Raw genomic sequence first — 20,635 nt, forward strand, 5'->3', positions numbered from 1 at the left:
AATGTAACGGAATAAATAAAAAATAATCGGAATCAATATTTGTAATATGTTGTTTACTAAAATTTTTTAGAAATGGAATAGTTGTAATTTATCTTGTTTACTTTATTAGGAAACGTAATCGGAATGCTTAAATTGACTAAATTACCCTTTTGAGTTAAACTATATTATATTGTAGTTATTTTGCAAGACATATTTTAAAGGACAAAATTGTCATTATACATTTAATACTAAAAATAAAATAAAAATAATAAAAATCCATTACCCCTAATGGCATTCCTTATAAAATTGGTGGGGGAAGTTCTCCCTTTCTTTTTTCCCTTATTTAATCAACTTCTCCCTTTCCTAATTTTAATAATGGAAGTAAACAAATGTAAGTGAATGATTATCTTACTATTGATTCCCATTACTTATTAGTAAACATGCCATAAACTCTTATATCTATGCATTTAGGCATTTGAGAGAATATTTTAGTTTAATATCGTTAAATTTAGAAGAATTTAATATTTTAAAAATAGAGTTTAAATAGTTTATTTTAAACGAGTATAAAATAAGAGAGTCGTGTTAAATTTTTTTGAATCTCTTAAATTTTATTGTATGTCTTAAATAACTACAACACAAACAACTAGGGGTGTTCGCGGTGCGGGTGGTGCAGTTTTTAACTATTTTTTCAAATCAACCCGCACATGCGGTATTTCCAATTTTCCAAACCGCACCCGCACCGCGATACTAAAAAACCGCAAAAATCGCACCGCAAAAAATAATGCGGTGCGGTGCGGTTTCTGCGGTTTATGCGGTTTGAACTATCACAATTTTTTTCTTTGAAATCATCATAAATAATTAAACTATTATTAATATAATTATTCCAAAACACTTAAGAAAATACAACAAACTTGACACTAATAAAAGTTATAACAACAATAAGTCAACAATCTTTTTAAAGTTTCAACAACACACCTAAATCAAAATAACAAACTTGAAACTAATTAAATTCCAACAACAATATATATGTACAACTAACATACTTTATTAAAAATAAAACAAACACAAACTTCCAACTCCAAATTTCAATACACATGGATGGGCTTGGGTTTGTTGCTAAGAAGAGTGGGTTTGTGAATAGTTATGGATTTTGCCCTAAGATTTATGGACTTGGGTTTGGCTCATATGTATGGGCTTAATTAAATAAATATAAAACTTGAAATTTTAAAACATGCGGTGCGGTGCGGTTTGTATCGCGGTTTAATAATTCAAAACCGCAAACCGCACCGCACCGCGCGGTTTGGGAAAAATTCAAACCGCAACCGCACCGCGAAGAATTTCAAACCGCACAATTTTTGCGGTGCAGTACGGTGCGGGCGGTTTGAGCGGTTTGATGTACACCCCTACAAACAACTATAAAAAAAATTAGAGTAAAAAATTTTCTTAGATACCGAAACATATAAAGAGTGTGTCAGTGCTCTTTTTAAGGGGTGCGTAGAAGCATCCAATAATTTTTTTTTTTTTTGGAAAAAAAAAAACAAAATTATTACATGATATTGTGGTCATGGTAAGTAAGAATATGTGTATAATTTCTAATTGTATTTACCATTAGTAAATTGATACAACATAGTGTTGTGATTTATGATAAATTACTCTAAATAGAGAATGAACTAATACTATGAACAATGAAATGAATTAAGCAAAATTGATACTGTCTAAATTGGAAATAAAACACAATTAGAAAATGATTTGTCCATCTTCATCTATGTAAAGAAAAAAAAAATCAATGATTGCATCTAACTTGTTGGCAAATGATCAAATATGTTTTTTTTTTTTTAATACACTTATATTCATATTTTATCCAATCCAATCTTATTCAATTTCTCTACCCAAACATGAACCTTAATCTCATGTCAATTGGTAATTGTGTATAAAAGAGAAGAGGATTTTGCATATAGAAATTCAAGAAATGTTTATGCAATTTTTTATCAAAGCAAGAGAAAGAAACAAAGAAAATGTCTATAATTAAAACAAGTCTGATTTAAAAGATGTTCCATTTCCATACAAAAGGCCAGAAAGTGCACTATTAGAGCTTCTTCAAATTTGTAATGCAATATCAATATATTTTATTTGCAATATTAATACACATTTTTTATTACAATATTATTACCACTACTTATTTTAAAATACATAATTTACTCATTTCTTTTTCAACCAAATCTATCTCATTTGTTAGAAGATAAAGGTTGGAGATAGTATTAGTATTACCATGTTCAAAAGTTACCTTTTACCATATTAAGAAGGCATTTTAAACCTTCATGCTCTTGAATTGCACAAAAAAGAAAAGAAAAGTAACTTGTTTCCCTTTGAAATGTGGCCTAAAATAATTTTCTAAAGCATCTAAGCAGCCATTACCATCCATTAGTAGCATGTACAAATTTTGCTTCATATACATTCAAAATCCAAAGAGGTTAGTTGTTGACATTACTATTCTTCGCCAAGCTCGGTGAAATCTTCGATAACTTCAGTAGCAGTTGCCCTAGACTGTGTGCGCATTTCGTCGATTTCAATTAGTAACAATGGATCACACACCACCTTCTTTGGATTCAATATCTTAGGACAAGCTGACAAAGAAAATTATGCCAAAAGAAGATCAGTTCGAGTACGAGATTATAACTTTCATTGAAAAACTGAAAATAAATAAGTACCTGCAACGGGGCACTGAGCGGCTTGTCTTTTTCTCTTTATGTAATCCATGACTGCAGATTTCTCATAAACATGCTTGCATTCCATACTGCATTATGTCAAGAAATGAATACTTATAAAAGAAAAACGAAAATGAAGACGACGAAAGTTTACTGTCTCAAGAATTAAAGCTATATTCATTCTCTGCACCTTATCGGTATTAAATATTTTGCAGCCATTGTTTCAAGAAAGAAAGCTGGATCATAACAGACATCATAATAACACTAACTTCACTCGTATTGTATTTGTTACTTTCGACTAAGTTTCTTCCATGCTTTCCCGGTGCATTGTTTGTCAAATCACAGAATATTGTAATGATCAAACCGATTTATTGTAATAACAGCCATAAAACTTAAATTTTTTAGAGCAACTATTTCTCATATGATGATATTATAGGCGAAAAAGAACTATTTTAGGCAATACCTTAACAAATCTAGGTAGTTCCAAGGAAAAATACAAGTATGATCAATTAGTTAACTAACAAGAATAAAAGAAAACATCATAGAACAACAAGTATGAAAAATGGTGCATGTAATTCCTATAGTACCTTCGAACTGGATCTGCTAATTCAGTAACACGCTTTCCACTTATTGGACAAGTGATATTACGAAGAACGCTCTGTGTACCAGTCATCACAATGTCCTCTTGCTCTTCACCGGGCATAGGTTGCCCTGAGTGATGAACATTCTGCAGAAATACTTTCAGAACGATGACTTTTCACAGGAAAAAAAATGTAACATTATGCATGGTGAGTGATCTATAATACATATACAACGAAGAAAAAATCGTAGACCTATCCATCAGTGCTCGTGTATACTTACATCACATCTAAATAAATTTTACACATTCTAATAAAATATTTTCAGTACTGGTTTATACACATTAAAATCAGGATACTCTGAGGCAAGAATGCCTGCTCATTATATGATTTTTCCATCATATAGCTGGCTAAAAGAAATTACACTACTTTTTTTTTAATCCCTATTTGGAATGGGACATTTAAATCATCATCTCAACAATAATTCTAAAAACATAACCATGATTTCAGCAATACAAAAAACACATCTATGTTTCCACTGAATTATGAATATAGAGAGATGAATTCATGCACTGTGGTCTTATTTCTAGTAATCTTTGACATAAAAATGTGTAATGATTGAGAAAGTATGAATAGTTTACTGAAATTTAGAATGTGGAAGCCTATTTTGGTGGCTACACTATAATGAAACTCGGAAAATTTAGGGTCCTAAACCATTTTAAAAATAATAAAACAAAAAAACATTCCAGGCTAAATATCATTAAGAAGGTATAAACTGTTCACATTAAGATGGTTTTGTGGCATTACAGTAACATGGATATGTCTTTCCAATAATGGTAGCACAAGAAAAACCACAAAAATTAAAAATAAAAGCAGGCCATACCCAGATTGCTTGCTTAAATTCGTGTCTAAGTTGAAGGTTCTGTACATCTCCTGATGAATTAGCTTGCACATTCGAAATCTCAGTCGCAAGCAGCTTCTTGAAATCAGAAAGCTGAAATAAAAAAATTAAACAAAAAAGATTAGAATGGAAAGCCGGAAGTAACACTCAACAGATGAAAATAGGCCACTGAGAGATAAAAACCGTGCACAATGAAGGGTAAGTAAGCAAGAACCTCTGGCGCAGGTTGGTAGTTTTCGGCCACAGATTGAACTGCTGATGAAAAATTCATACAGTCCACATAAGCATTCAGCAACTGAACATGGGCATTGTCCAGCTCTTTTAACTGTCCATAGGAATAAATTGACCACTCATTATCTAAAATCAATAATCAAAAACATAAAACAAGTCAAATAGTTTCTGATCAACTTTTACATAAACATTCTGGGTAGAAATATGAATCTACAAAAAAATGACAAAAGAACTTAGACTAAAACTAAACAAATTGCATCACAACAGTTGAATTTCAATACCAGAACCAATAAAAGTTAAGAGTTCAATGAGAGAATATTACTTGTCATATAAGCACAGACACTAAATTGAATGGTGTTCTACACCAACAGTAGAGTGCAACTTATAAACATTCAAAGTTCCTTAGGCTTATGTAAAAAGATGCTATAAGAATTCCCAAGCTATACTGACTAAATTAACATGTTATTTAGTGGCATTTAATATATTGAAATGTTATTCAAACAGTGAAAAGAAAATTAAATCTTTTTACAACAATTTTTATTTTTTTATACTAAAAAGAATTCCATTCTATTCTTATAATCCCATTTTTATTTCTTTATCCTAAACGTTTTCGAAATCAAAATGTAAACTGCATTAATATTCACAAACTAACGTTTAACACTCCTTGAATTTACTCGAATAAAAAGCAATTTGGCAAGAAAAAAAGCTTATTTTCACCAATTATTCAACATCAAACCATTAAAAAAGGAAAATGGAGTTACTTTTTCAGACTCATTTTCTTTCTCCAAATCCACGGCGAGTTCTTTGAAAAGCTTAAAACCCGTTCGAATATCCTGTACCAAAAAAAAAAACGAAAAATTATCAAAAAAAGTAATCAATAAATGAATGTCTACAAATGCCAGTATTCCTATCAAGAGAAGAAGAAGAAGAAGAAGAAGAAGAAGAAGAAGAAGTGTTTGAACCGGAATAAGATTCTGATTATCTTGGTAAATATTCGAAGCAGCTTTCTGAATGAGACCAGTGACGGTATTAGCCCGAGAAGCAGAGCTTGACGCCATTTTTGGGGGTTTTATGTTAAAAAATAACTGAGAGCTTTTATAGAATCCAATTTCAGTAAACGACGTGTCGTTTAATCACTTCTGAATAAGGTCGTTAGATCACTTATAAGGGATATTGATTAAACGACATGTAGTTTAATCTCATTTCCAATATGGCTAATTATGATTTATTTTTTTTCCTTAGATACGTATTAAATTGTGTCCGGTTGTTAAAAAATTTCTCTCAAAATATTGTTTGAAAAAAGAATTTCTATCTAATTTTACTAACATATACCTAATGTGGATGAAATTTTAAGATTACGATTTGGTATATGTTAAATTTTGAAAGATACATCGGTACATATTAAAATTTAGAGACACGATTTGGTAAAAAAAAAAAAATTGTCACGTGAGTTAAATTCAAAAAAATGAATAAAAATATTGAATCCAACAATCTATATAGTACGAGAGGGACAAAAATACTAATTAGCATTCAAAATATTTCAAAAAATGACATGTCGTTTCATCTCTTTAGGTTGTAATTTTTTTTTCAAATCAAACTGCATATACAGTTTTTGCCACATTGCAAAAATGTAGTATGGAGCAAAACAATTTAAGCGATTTACACTATCATCATTATAAAATATCATAATAAAAATTTAAAAAATAAATTTAATAAAATTTTAACAAAAAAAATTCATTAAAATTTAACATCATAACATATATACTAAAGTATTACATATATTTATTCTTATATTAAAAAATAAAAGAAAATTATATTATAAAAATTAATAATTTTGTAATATATAGTGTGACGTGATTTGAACCGTAAATTATAATTGCACCACAAATGATTTCAAACCATATGTATTATGTGATGTGCGGACAGTTTGTGCGGTGAAAACTATGAATTAAACGACATGTCGTTTAGTGTTAAATTTCTTAAATTTAAATTTTCTTTTCGCGCTCATTTTCATCACCATCGTCTTCCCCAATCAAATTGAAACAGTTTTCTCTCTCTAAACTCTCAGAGGAGTTTCTCTCTCTAGACTTTTGTGTGTGGATTCTTCATGACTGCGAAGTGAAGGTAAATAACGATAAAATGTCGACGATAGAGAAGCTTTGTGTTCAGATCTTCGAGAGGAAATCGTGGATAATCGACCAGGTCAGGCAACAGACGCTTCTCTTTGACAAACATCTCGCTTCTAAACTTCTTATTGAAGGACTCGCTCCTCCGCCTTGGTTCTGGAACTCAGATTACACTGGTAATTTCTTGCACTTTGGTCATTGATTTGGATTTTGACACTTTGATTTATGTTTTGAAGTTCGAATTTTTAGTTCTTAGGTTTCTATTTCGAGTTTGAGTTTCATTTATAGTATTTGACTTTGTCTTTGTGAATTTTCATGTCTGAGCAATTCTTGACATTTTTCTCGGAGCGATGTCCATAGTTTTGGTGACTTTGAGATCAATATTTTGTGATTAGTGGATAATTATCAATGATAAACACTCAATTATGATATATTTGTATTGTGTAAGTAAAAAAGCTTTCTTTTTTGGCAATGGGTAAGAAACTGATGTTGTCGGTTATTTGCAGAGTTGAATGGTGAAGACATCATTTCGGGTGTTCTTCTATCACGTCCACGGTCTGTAATCCCATTTTCATATAGTCATTGCTCAGTGTATGAGAAGCCAATTGTGGAAGCTACAAATGAGGAACACCCAAATGGTTCGTGCTCAAAAGTATCTATGGAAAGTAGAGAATTGGGTGGTTGGAATTGTGCTAGACGGGCTTCAGTTTGTGTGGAAAGTAAAGTATGTGATGATTTTGATCATGCTGGATGTGCTTCAGTTGGTGTTTCTACGTTAGATCACTGTAATACATTCGTTAAAGATCGGATAAACGAGGGTGAGGATGATAGTATTACCTCTCCTCAAGATCAGACAGATACAAGATTGGCAGAAGTTAGCCATGAGGCGGCTCTATCGCTGGCTAAGATTCAAAGATCAAAATCAAGGCAGAAGGCTCTTGAGCTTCGGACTGGTTCCAAAACAGCTAAAACCAGATTAAAGCATGCCAATAATTTCAGTGGAAGAATTCCCATTTCTTTCCTTGAGGATGACCTTAACAACAATTGCACTGTGGAAGGTGTTAAACTAAGTGATCCTTGTCGCAAGGAGAATGAAAGCACCATGAATTCTACTAAAAGCTCGAAAAGGCAACAGAGCTCTTTGAATGCCGGTTGTTCATCAAATTTTGTTGGAGAAGATGGCATTGTATTTACAGATTCTATTGGCCCCTTAATTCAGCAATCTAGCCTGGGGAACCAGGAGCAAAGAGAAGTTAAAGTTGGGGAAAACAGGATCAATGAGAAAGGAAGGGACTCATCTAATAATGTTATCAGGGAGGATGGAGCTGCAGTTACACAACAGTCTAATCAGCTTCCAATGTCTGTTAATCATTTTTCAAGTCATTACAATAATTGCATAACAGCAGAAGCTGATGTGATAGCCTCCAGATTCAAGGGGGTTACTGCTCATTCTGTTGATAAGGATAGAGAGGGGAGATCGTTAGAAACAAGCTCTCCACACTTATCTGAATCTGCAGGTGTAATAGATGAAGGAATGTTTGAGAATCACCAGGAAAATCTTAACTTATCGTTGGATGAAAGGGAAGTTTTAAGCCAAGAAATCTGTGTGGAGGATGCAGTAGATGAAGATGCTGTCTCAGCAGTTCAAGGAACACCTCGTGCTGAGAAGAGTGTTGCTATTCAGACATTGCAGCATTGTTACAAAAGTTCCAAAGAGAAATATTCTTTGAGAGATCCTTTGGTTTCCTTACAAGTAGTCGGGGAAAGTTCGCATGGCAGTGGGCTGAAAGAGATATCAAGTTCCAAAATCTCCAATGTTAATGAGACAAAGACCACAACACCAGTGATAGTAATTCCCTGTTCTATTTCCAAGGATGAAACTGAAAATTCAAAAAATTCTCAGTTTTGTACTCATGATGCCACTGATGTTGGTCTTTCTCAATCAACTGAAAGGGAAATTGCAGCAAAGTCCACAGCAAAAACCAGTTTCGATGCCTTGCTTGAGGGTTCAACTCGGAATAAACGAAGGAGTGGTTCTTCAGATACCCTGCTTGCTTTGCCAGGTGAAAAAGAAATTGCAGTTTTTCTTGTCAACAAGGATTCTAAAGATCATGGTCTGAAACATGTCCTAGACTCCCAAGACCTTCAAAGTCCTCAAGGCAATATTCAATTAGATATCAGTAAGGGTCAAATTGGAGAGATACCTCAAAATGAGGAGAGTGGCATGCTAAAAGGGTCTAAATCTTCACTAAAGCTTCTAGATCAAGAGGTATTTTCTTTTTCTGACTTTGGTTGGATATTCTGCCATATTTTAGATTGAGTATGCTGAGTTAGCAAATCAAAAATGGTTTTTATATGTTTCGTAAGCTTTCATGTATTCCATTCTCTGCATATTGTATCTGCAGGATGATTGTAATATGAAAGATAGGGATTTAAGTGCAACTACTCCCTACACTTCTGCTGATGAAGAATCGGAATCATACCATGTTTCAAGTGTGCTCAGAAAGTCTTCTGGAGCCTTGGGAAAGGAGGAAGCAAGAGTGGAAGATCTAAGTAAAGATATCTTTGATGAAATCTCACAAAGAACATTAGAAGAGAATCAACTTTCATACCATCTCGAAGATAACTTTCAACTTAGGAATACTGATTCTTTGACTTATAGTGATTCCTTGCACTTGACTGGTGCTGATGAGACAATGCATGTGCTTGAGAGTTTCATTTTTCAATCAGACGATGAACAATCATGCTTTGCTGATGAGGGAATCAATTTTGACAAGTTGAGCCTTCCGAAGACTTCAATTGAACGCGCTAGCATTCTAGAGCAGCTTTGCAGGTCTGTTTGCTTGCAAACTCCAGTATCCTGTTCTTCAACTTTCTATGGATTAGACAAGATTTCAAATCTATACCAATCTGTTCCAACTGGGCTTCTAGAGGGCATGGATAAGCCAGTGGATGATAATGATCGTATGACTGAAGTCTTTAACTGTGCTTTTGAAGGAAGAACATATTCAGATTGTCTTTCCAATACATCCAATCAATGTGAATGGGACATAAAGAAACCTTGTATGTCTCCAGTTCGAAAAGGCTGGGACAGAATCATATCCAAATCAGATAGCTCTGAGAATCGAATGAGCTTAATACCCGAACTTCCATGCATTTGTGAGGAAAATGAGAATGTAGATGAGGTAGCTGAGACTTACCAAGAAGGCATTGTTTCAGAAATCCATACAAGCTCAGCAAAAAGAGAACCACTTGCTGAAATTATTGCAAACCTTGTTGAATCTGAAACTGAGCCACATATTGATAGAAGTAGTTTAGATTCAGTTAACACAGAATTCAGCTTCAATGGAACTCAGAAGAGGTCAAGAAAAAATATTGGAAATGGAACAGGCAGTAAGAGAAGATACATTAATAAGGAGAATCATAGCATGTTAATGGGAGCAACTGCTTCTAAGGGAAAAACTAGATTAATTCGCAATCAGTTTAGTAAGCCAAACGTATCAACAAGAGCCAGTTCAAGGAGAGGAGGTCCAAGTTTGACTGTGACAGAACCTAAGCCTAGCAATGTCATATCAAATATTACTTCCTTTATTCCACTTGTTCAACAAAAACAAGCAGTTGCAGCTATAACAGGTTATTTCCCATTTTAGTAAATGGTTTTCCTGCATTTAATAAGTGAATGAATTGGTCTTGGTAAGTTAGCAGAAGTTGATTGGTGGATATTATGAAGTTATCTAATCTGATATATCGTTTTGTATATTTCCATTTATTTTCAGTACTTAACCAATATACTATTTATGCAAGTTTTGATTAATTTTTACAGGAAAGAGAGATGTCAAAGTAAAGGCTCTGGAGGCTGCTGAAGCTGCAAAGCGTCTTGCAGAAAAGAAAGACAATGAACGAAAGGCTAAGAAGGAAGCCATGAAGCTCGAGCGAGTAAGGCTCGAGCAAGAAAATCTGAGGCGTTTGGCACTGCAGAAGAAACAGAAAGAAGTGGAAAAGAAGATAAAAGAGGCTGGTATGGCAGCAAAGAAAAGGCAAAGGGAAAAAGAAGAGAGGAAAGAAAAGCAAAGGAAACGGATGCGTGGTGAGGAAACAAGAAAGCAAAAGTTGCATACACAAAAGCAAGACAAAGATGCCAAATACAGAACCATGGTAATAATGATGTTTTAAAAATTCTTAGCTTAATTTTAATTTGTGACGGTTGTTGTTTTAGATGTTAGTTACTCACACCTTGCTGATTGATACAGGATGATAAAGGACATGACATTAAGGAATCTAAAAGAAGGAATCATAAAAAGATGGAACAGAAAAATGAAGATGATAATCTCCAGAGAGTTTCAAAAGCTGAACATGCAGCTACACAAGCATCAACAATTGATGATAGAGGACCAAGCATTGTACATGAAGATAATGGGGTCTCAAGTGATCTTGTGAAATCTCTGAAGGTATAAATTTCCGCTGAGAACAAATATTCATTTTAGTCTAACCTATTTGGGTTTATTTATGTACTCAGTCAGAATTGCCTCTTGCTGATACTCTGTGCTTTTCTAGGTGAACAATTTAGACAATCCAACACGAACTGAAAACTTGTTTGCCACAGCAAATCTAGAAAAGTCATATGATATTTCTCCATACAAATGTTCAGATGATGAAGAGGAAGAAGATGATGTACCCAACACAAAATTTGTTCCTTCATGGGCTCGGTATGCAAAATTTGCTTTGTCTTTGGACATTTTTCATTTATTGGTTATATGATTGAAAAAAGTTCACATTATTTTTTAACAGAAAATCTAGCGTGGCTCTGATTGTTTCCTCACAAGAAAGAGTGGATCCACTGACCATATTCCCCCCAGAAAGCTTTTGCAGTATAGATGAAGGTAATGAACATATAGTAATATGTTTAGTATTGTTGTTGAGTGTTTGGTATTGATAATATTGATTGGAGTAAATGACACAGACATTTTTGTTTTTATAGTTGTTTTGCCAATGAAGATTTAAATTAAGACAGGTATGAATCCATTAAGTTTCTTTCCCTTTTCTTCTGCCAGTTAAAAAACTGAAAGATCAACCTCTTGCTTTTATTTTTTTGGGGGGTTTAATGGTGATGATGCTTTTTTTTTTTTGTTTTACATAACAGATTCCCAGAGAAAATTTTGTAAATGAAGATTCTGTACATGTTGTAGATATACCAAGAGCTTCTCTTTCCACATTTCTAAATTATGGACTCTGAAACCAATATTAATCCAGGTAAAAATGCCCCTTAACTTATTGTTAGTTCTTCTAGCTTTGAATCTGTACCTGTATAATGTATATATTGAGATGATTTGATCTGATAGGGAACACTTTGAATGATTTTTTTTCCCTCAAGAATTACTTGACTTATTCTTTGAGGCCAACAATAATGTGATCTTATTTGTTCCCAAAAAATTTGGCCAAATGTTGGAAAAATCAAATCTTTCCATGTTGGTTTGTTTACTACCAAACATAGCATAAATGCTACTTAACTGAGTACTCTATTTTCAAAACTTGTTTATTCATAATATTGAAGAAACTCATTCCATTCCATACATTTTTTTTAGGTGGCGTTTAGTTAAATGTAATGAAATAGAAAAGAAACAATTTTCATTTCATTTCTTTATTTGGTTACATAATAAAGTATTGGAATGTCATTCTAATGGAATGACCATTCCACCATTTTGGTAGAATCTATTTTTTTTCGTGAAATGACTATCCCATTTTAAAATAGAAAGAAAGACCATTCTAATATATGAATTTTTTTTATACATTTTAAATTTTATTCTATTCTATCTCTATTTCTATTTCCCTTTCTATTTTTAAGTTTTCATTCCTACCAACCAAATGTCACCTTAATTCATATCAAGATTGTAACTATTGATAAATTACAAAATAAAAGATTTTTTTATCCAGATAATCAAATTTTTTTTTATCAAATGTGGAATTTTAGTGATGAATTCAAAACAATAATTGTGGAATTCAGTGAAATATGTATGGGATCTACCTTAATTTTTAATTTAATAGTATTTGTTTTTTGAAAGAGGAATATGGTTTGGGTTTGGGTTTACCTTAAATGGGTTTGGGTCATTTCTAAGTTGATACGGCTGACACGTTTAATTAATTTTTGAGGTGACACACTTAATCTAAAAGTGATATGACAATAATTTATGTAAAATTATTATATTTATTACATGTAAATTATATTTCTTTAATTAAATAGGATATAAATATATTAAATTGCTCATAAAAGTGTCATATAAAGATTGTAAATATGTTAATAAGTTGATATTTTAACTAAAATTAAGCAATAACTCTTGATATAAATATGTGGAGTCGGATCATGTCAACCAATTTATACTGGATTTAAATTTATTATTTGCTTATAATACTTAAATCTTGACACGATATGAAAATAACTTGTAAACACAAATTGTCATGGTGTCACCCGTAGTTTCAAGGTACAAAGTCCAACAAGTGAGACGGAAGCAAGTTGCACAAATCACATAAAAAGATGACCAAACTAAATAGATAACAATAAACGACCTAAAGCCAACACCACAAAAAATACATTATTACAATGAAAATGAAAAAAAGAAACATATACCACTCGAGAACAACTCGATGGTGCAGAATAAAAAGGGACTTTTATAAAAATACTAGATTTTAGACAAAAATTTACAACTTTATAACCACATGAAAATCTTAACAAAAATACTATTTTTTTATAAAACAACCGTAAAACAAGAAAACAGGACAATTAAAACAACAGTGAAAATTTAATATAATACACAATACAAAAAATACAAAGTATTTTTGAAAATAATTCCCTCCCACAATAAAAAAAAAAAAATCAATATATAATGTAAAAATTCCAAATAAAACCCTAACAACAACTTCAACTAAGCCTTGAAACTAAACTTTCTTTTTACACGAACAAATGAGAGACAAATCCCACTAATGCTTTCCATGAATAGAAAGCTTAGAAATTAAATAATAATAATAATAATTAATAAATGTTGCTTTGACCAACATACTTTTGTGTATAACTATTCCTATAGGCAACACACTTTCTCTTGTTAAAATAATAATATAAATTACATACAATGCTGTCAATATATATACAAATATTAATCTAAATATAATATATTAATACTATAGGCCCATATTTCATAAAAATTAAATATATATATATATATATATAAATATACATTGCATATCTCTTTCATCATTAACCCATCATCAATTTTCTTTTGGTACAACTAATATAATATACATGATTAATTTCACTTCATGACTAATCCAAAACAGAGTGCAATTAATTATATAATGTTAATAATTACTTTCAACCATATGTATGTATATATATAATGGAAATTATATTATATTATATTAATAATAAAAAAAATTCAACAATATCATTAAATTTGTGGGACCAATAATAAAAATAAATCATATTACAAATTAACACTATCATCATCAATAATATAATAATAATACATATAATTATATATATCCAATAATATAATGCTGCAATTAATTAATACATATCAATATGATCATCACTAATTACTATTACTACCAATCAATCAAGTTAGAAAAAAACTCATGATCTATCTGAAGAACTTGATCATAATTATCATCATCATGATCATAATTATTAATGACATTATTATGATCATTAATTTGATGATTATTATTAATATCAGAAAAGCTTGAACAACTTCTTCCATCTCCTTCTTGTTCTTGATCATCACTAGTACAATAAGAAGAAAAATTATTATTATTATTATTATTATTATTATTATTGGTTAATCGGAGAGCTTCTTGTGCTAAGTGAAGTTCACCACGAAGCACAAGAAGCTCTTTCTCGAGCTGTTTCTTCTCAGCCAGAGCAGCATCGAGTCTATATTGGAGAGTAGTACAATCCACTTCCAGACTCTGTGTTCGCCACCTAGCGCGCTTGTTCTGGTACCACACTGCCACCTGGCGCGCTGGGATGCCCAGCTGGTTAGCCAGCTGGTGCTTGTGCTCTGACTCTAGCTTCTTCTCGTAGCAGAAGTTTCTCTCGAGGACTCTCACTTGTTCGTCGCTTAACCTCTTCTTGTTATTTTGACTCATGTTTTGCCCTAATACTATACCTTCTTGGTTTTCTCCTTGTTGATAATCCATCAAATAATATATAGATATAGATATAGATATAGATATATTTAACCCTTTTTTGAGTGTTTAAAGTGTGAGAGAGAGAGAGAGAAGTGTTCTTAGAAGGAGTTTTTGGTTTGGTTTTGATGAGAATAATATGAAGGGAATTACTTTAGAGATTCAAATATTGGTTTATATAATAATTTGCATGAGGCCTTTGTTTTCACGTGGACTGGTCCTACATAAAAGAGTAATATATATATATATATATATAATATAATATATTATCTAAATTATATATAAATATGTGTATATTATATAAAAATATATAGCAAGTAGCAGCCTATATAGCTAGCCACTTAACCAGTCAGTTTTGGCTTTCTTTAAATTCTTGATCAATGTTCGATCTGGTCTCCTTTTCATATATAATAAATATAATAAAAAATTAATTATATTAATAATATAAGTTAAAACCAAATAATAAATAGTGTATGAATATATATATGTGTTGTCCAAAAATCAGATTTTGAAATTGTTGAAAATCTCTCTCTGTTTCTTTTAGTAGAGGTTAAAAAGTCAAAATGCTCATTTAAATATTAAAATGTGATTAATTAATTAATTAATTAATTAAAAAGGAAAACTTCTTATTAAGAGAAGTTTCTTTCAAAAGAAAGGTTAATTAATTACTTAATTAATTTTTATGTTACACGGCCGCAAGACTAGGGTATATATATGTGTACATATTTTTCCTTTTTTGACTATATTTAATTAATGTTTTTGTTGCAAAATATTTCAAATTTAGGTTAGAACTTAGAAAATATTACCATTCGTGTGTGTGTGAGATCATGAATGTGGTGTTTAGTAAAAATTAAAAACTCACTTTATACTTAATTTCAAAGTAATTAAGTATGTATAGTATTTATAGCTTTATTTTAGAAAAAATAACATAAATTGTTATTTTTAGTAAAAAATTTACACTTTTATGTTTTAATATTTTTGCGGTTTTTATAATATTTTATATAGATACAAAAAAACTAAAAGTTTGAAAATAACATTCAAACAATAATAATATAATATCAAAATAGCATAAAAAAATAATATACAAATAACAAAAGTAATAAAAGAACTAGACATACAACATAAAAATATATCAAATAATACGTTCTAACTCAGCGTTTCTACATTGTGCTTCATCCAAACGGCGTCTCAAGCGACAGCTTTCCGTTTCATAAGTTCCTTCTCTCACAGATTGGGCACCTCCACGATTGAGCTCTTCATCCCTCGCCCCGGGGTTCTGACCATTCCCACACTGAGTTCTCCTCGAGCGTGTTGTCCGCGTACATTTATGTAAATAAAATTTTAAAAATATATCAAATAATTGTATACCAAATAATATATTAGAATATATAAGTTTTCCCCTCAAAATAAGTAAATATGTATGATATATATCACCCCAAAATTTGTATAACTAATTTGACCAATTAAACCAAAATATATAAAATATGGAGATGAGTTGACACCATATAAATCTTAATTTCTTGATTCTTGAACTAGAAAAGCAGCTAAAGCCAAGTAGAAGAAGAACTTAATTACATACTAATTAATAAAATAATTTTTTTTTTGTTTTTCTTTCCATAATTGGAATGAAAAGATGACAACTTTGAGAAAGTTTTGAATATTCTCTTGTCTTTTAGCAGCTGTAGAAAATTGACCACTATTTATTTTGCTCTATATGCTTTATTTAATAAGCAATGATATCATGATCTATCAACATATAACATAATTATTTGCTTATTAATTAGCTATTAGAATATTTCGGGCATTCTATTTTGTAAAAAAAAAAAAATAATAATAGACCATTTATTTTATTAAATAATAAATTAGACCTTATAATTTTAAAAATAATATAAAATAATATTTTAAACTGATTTTTTTGTTAAAATAAAAGTTATTATAATAACTCAATTTAAAATTGTTATGATAAAATTAGGTACATTTTTTACATATATGATCGCACTAAAAATTATCTTCAAGTTGGTTATATTAAAAAAAATGTATGGAAAATTGAGCTCATGTTACTATTACTACAAAAAAATTTACTTTTAGTCGCAATAAAATTTGTGACTGAAAGTAAAATAGTTGTTACTAATTATAAATCACTATTCATATATTGTGACTAAAATGTCCGTGGCTAAAAGTATTTATCACAAAAATCAAAATTTATTGTGACTAAATGTATTTTTAGTCATAATACTTGTTGTGACTAAAACTAAATTAGTGACAACTTGTATTTTATATATTATGTTTTAGTCACAAATGACTTTTTGTTGTGACTAAATAATTGTCACTAAAAGTAGTTGGTTTTTGTAGTGTATTTTTGTACAATTGTAAAAAATATAGAATCCAATTTATCATATTACAAAATAAATAATCTTATCAGTAATTTTTACAAAATACAAAATCAGTATTAATCTTATGTACACGTTTATATTTATCGATTTCAACAAAAGATTTTGAGCCTTAAATTCAAATAATATATATATATATAAAGGGTTTGTTTGTATATGTGACCCCATTAATTAATTAAGCAACTTGTGTATGATACTTAATTCATGTATGATGTAAAAGATGACCAAATTAAAATAGTTTGATTGTGACATTTAATTTTCCAAACCATGAACCTATATATACACTATATTTATGTATTGCATATTAATTGGGGAAGATTTATTTGAATTATATATAATTAAAAAACCAACTCCAACTAGCTAATCTACTACAAACAAAGAATTTGAATTGAATATTCTAAATACTTAATTATATATATTACTAAACTTTTTAATTGCAATAAATTAATTTGATATTAATTAAAATTATGATTTTCTTAGAACCAAATATATATAAAAATATTTTTTATATATACAAGATACCTACTAATATATAATGAATAATAACAGAAACTTTGTTAGATACATAGGTGAATCAATGATCCTATATAGATATAGTACGTTGTTTATTAATTTGATCTTGTTAGTTATTATTTAATGCTGTATTTTGGGTTACAAAATAACCTACTTTATTAATTTTCATATATATATATATATATATTTATATATATTGCACAGCAGCCATTGTCGTTTTCTAATTCTAACATTATATATATATATATAAATATATATCTAATTAAATATAAATATTCTCTTCCAAAATAATCTCATTTTGTTTGTTGACTTAATTATTCTTCAATCTTTTTTTATAGTCTAATAGCTACATCCACCTTTTGTTTAAATTCACAACCTTGATTATATGGGCATTGCTATATGTTAGAATTTCGGATAAGGTGAATGGGGTTTCATCTCAAAATCAATTGACAATAGGAGTAGTTCATTCCTCTTATATATTCTATTATCTTTCCACACATTAGCAATGTGGGACTCTCTAACATCCTCCCTCAAGATGGTGGCTATTTTATATGCTCACTATCTTAGACAACTCGATTATAAGTAGCTCTTTTTTGGCTCACTATCCCTGATCACAAGTGGCTCTTTTGCTCTATTTTTTGGATCGGTATTTTTGGATTTTTAGTGGCTCTCTTATTTTTTCTTAGCTCTACTTCGATCGAGTTTTTTTTATAGGTTGGATAGTTGCTAGAGATTTTTTTTGTTTATTTATTTTTGCTCTGATACCATATTAGAATTTGGGGAATAAGGTGAATGGGGTTCCATCTTAAAACCAATTGGCAATGGGAGGAGTAGCAAATTCATCTTATGTATCACAATTTATTTCCACACATTAGCAATGTGGGACTCTCTAACACTATAAGGCCTCAATGATTGATGCTTAGTTAGCACCGTAAGGGTGTGCATAAATCGATCAAATCCAATCACAACTGATCGATTCAATTACAACTGACCATCAAATATTAGATATCCAATTATAATGAGATTAGATTGGATGCTAATAATTTTAAATATCTAATTAGATCAGATCAAATGTTGGATAGGAAGTCTAAAAATTTAATACATCCAACATCTAATCGAATTAATTAGTATTTTCATTATTTCAGATGAGTAATTAAATTTTTAAATGTTATACGTAATATATATATATATAAAGAGAAATTTGAAAAAATATGCATAAAATACCTTAATATTTTATCCCTAAACTAATACATATCAAAATTGAAAACATATGACCACTTTATCTAAAACTCAAAAATACCCCTCTCATAACTCAACACCAACTCTCTCTCTTCCTCAATCTCTCTCTCTCTCAACCGAACCCCAACCCCCTCACCACCGCCCACAACGCCGCCGGCCCCTCACCACCGCCTACAACGCCAGCTCCCTCCCAAATCAAAACCGAGCACTTCTCACCGCCTACCGCCTACACCACCGGCCCCATCAAAATCGAAATGTCCAAGGTAAGATTCGGCCCCCCTTTTTTTTGTCATTGTTTTTTTTTTTTTTTGTGATATATGATTTGGAGTATTGATAGGTATTGATTTTAGGGTTATAATGTATAATGTATGTGTTTATGTGTGCACCATGAGTTTTGTTAAATTTAGGGTTCGATTTATGTTTAGATCTGCGATTTAGGGAAATCGCAGTTTGGGGAAGACGATGACCCGATGGGGTCTGATGCATGTGTTGCAAAAATCCTATTTTTGGGTCCAACGGGTCCGATGGGACCCTGATTGGGGTCCGATGCATGTGCTGAAAAAACTTTTTGGTCCGACGGGTTCGATGGAGACCCTGATTGGGGTTCGATGCATGTGTTGGGTAAATCTTTTTTGAGTCCAACGGGTCTGATGGGGACCCCGATTGGGGTCAGATGGGTATGAAGAAAGAGAGAAGAAGAGAGGGGATAGGAGATAATGTAAATGGGAGTATTTTATGGATATTGTAAAATGTGTCATATCCCACAAATATTACATGTTATGTGTTTAGGGGAAAAATATTAGGTATTTGTAAGTATAAAAAGTAAAATTTCCCTATGAAAATTACAAATCTTGTTTTTGTAATTTGTACTAGAAAACAAAAAAATATATAACATAGATATATACATATATATTTATATATGGGTGATATGTATATGATTTGTTAAGCATATAAAGAACACTATATCAAACGTTGCATCAATGATAAGGTGTCGTTTAGAGGGTAACAATCTTTCCCCACCCTTAATTAATTTCTATATATAAATAAATTTATTTATATATAAATATATGTAAATATAATACTAGCTAGCTAGTTGAAGGTTGAAATTAAATGATATGATTCATGCACCATTCGATTTCGATTATATATATAATCTTATATTATTTGTTATTATAAGATATTACTCAAATAAGTATATTGAAGTGAATTAATTAAATAAATTAGTATATATATAGAATAATTATATATTAATAAGATTTCAAGTAGTTCTAAATAGCTAGTCCAATCATGTACACTAAAGTTGGTAGTCACTTTAATTATTAAATGCATGAACATTAATGCCATTACCAACTCAAAAACCATATTTAAAATTTACATTATAAATTACCTTTCTCAACATTTATTACTTTTGATTAAGATGATAATATTATTTTGAATCTTGTATTTTCTTAAATGATAAAATAAATCTTATATTTTTTAAAATAATATAAATAGGACATTGAGCTCAATTTTCAATAATTTATAATTTTTTTAATATAACCAACTTGAAAATAGTTTCTGGCATAAACAAATACAGAAAAATATAAACAGTTTTGTCATAACATTTCTAGATCGGGTTTTTATTAAGTTTTAATTATAGATATTAATTAATTAATTAATTAATTTTTTTTATTATTTATGCATATATATACATAATTATATGTATATATGGTTTAAGAAACAAGAATTGTTCATTGAATCAAGTCTTCAGTCTTCTATATTACTTATAAGATGATAATTAATTAATTAATTAATTGTA

The 20,635-nt window shown here is 30.4% G+C and overlaps 3 protein-coding genes across 3 annotated transcripts; 1 reads left to right on the forward strand and 2 right to left on the reverse strand.

Moving 5' to 3' along the window:
• Positions 1 to 2,181: 2,181 nt before the first annotated feature.
• LOC115696949 (E3 SUMO-protein ligase MMS21) lies at positions 2,182 to 5,510 on the reverse strand. Its single transcript, XM_030623850.2, has 7 exons — positions 5,357 to 5,510; positions 5,156 to 5,227; positions 4,378 to 4,488; positions 4,146 to 4,256; positions 3,272 to 3,411; positions 2,688 to 2,773; positions 2,182 to 2,603 (listed from the first exon to the last, which is right to left on the reverse strand). The coding sequence occupies exons 1-7, from the start codon at positions 5,450 to 5,452 to the stop codon at positions 2,467 to 2,469; spliced, it is 753 nt and encodes a 250-aa protein (XP_030479710.2). The 5' UTR covers positions 5,453 to 5,510; the 3' UTR covers positions 2,182 to 2,466.
• An 877-nt stretch (positions 5,511 to 6,387) lies between these two features.
• On the forward strand, positions 6,388 to 12,088 carry LOC115698236 (uncharacterized). Its single transcript, XM_030625437.2, has 9 exons — positions 6,388 to 6,696; positions 7,027 to 8,789; positions 8,926 to 10,153; positions 10,344 to 10,675; positions 10,771 to 10,968; positions 11,075 to 11,226; positions 11,309 to 11,400; positions 11,499 to 11,531; positions 11,661 to 12,088. Exons 1-8 carry the CDS (start codon positions 6,534 to 6,536, stop codon positions 11,519 to 11,521), a joined length of 3,951 nt encoding a protein of 1,316 aa, XP_030481297.2. The 5' UTR covers positions 6,388 to 6,533; the 3' UTR covers positions 11,522 to 11,531; positions 11,661 to 12,088.
• Positions 12,089 to 13,819: 1,731 nt separating this feature from the next.
• LOC115697662 (homeobox-leucine zipper protein ATHB-52) lies at positions 13,820 to 14,828 on the reverse strand. Its single transcript, XM_061101574.1, has one exon. It carries the CDS (start codon positions 14,705 to 14,707, stop codon positions 14,114 to 14,116), a length of 594 nt encoding a protein of 197 aa, XP_060957557.1. The 5' UTR covers positions 14,708 to 14,828; the 3' UTR covers positions 13,820 to 14,113.
• Between the last annotated feature and the right edge of the window lie 5,807 nt (positions 14,829 to 20,635).

This window comes from Cannabis sativa, chromosome 7 (genome assembly GCF_029168945.1).
Source record: "Cannabis sativa cultivar Pink pepper isolate KNU-18-1 chromosome 7, ASM2916894v1, whole genome shotgun sequence".
Classification (NCBI taxonomy): Eukaryota; Viridiplantae; Streptophyta; class Magnoliopsida; order Rosales; family Cannabaceae; genus Cannabis; species Cannabis sativa.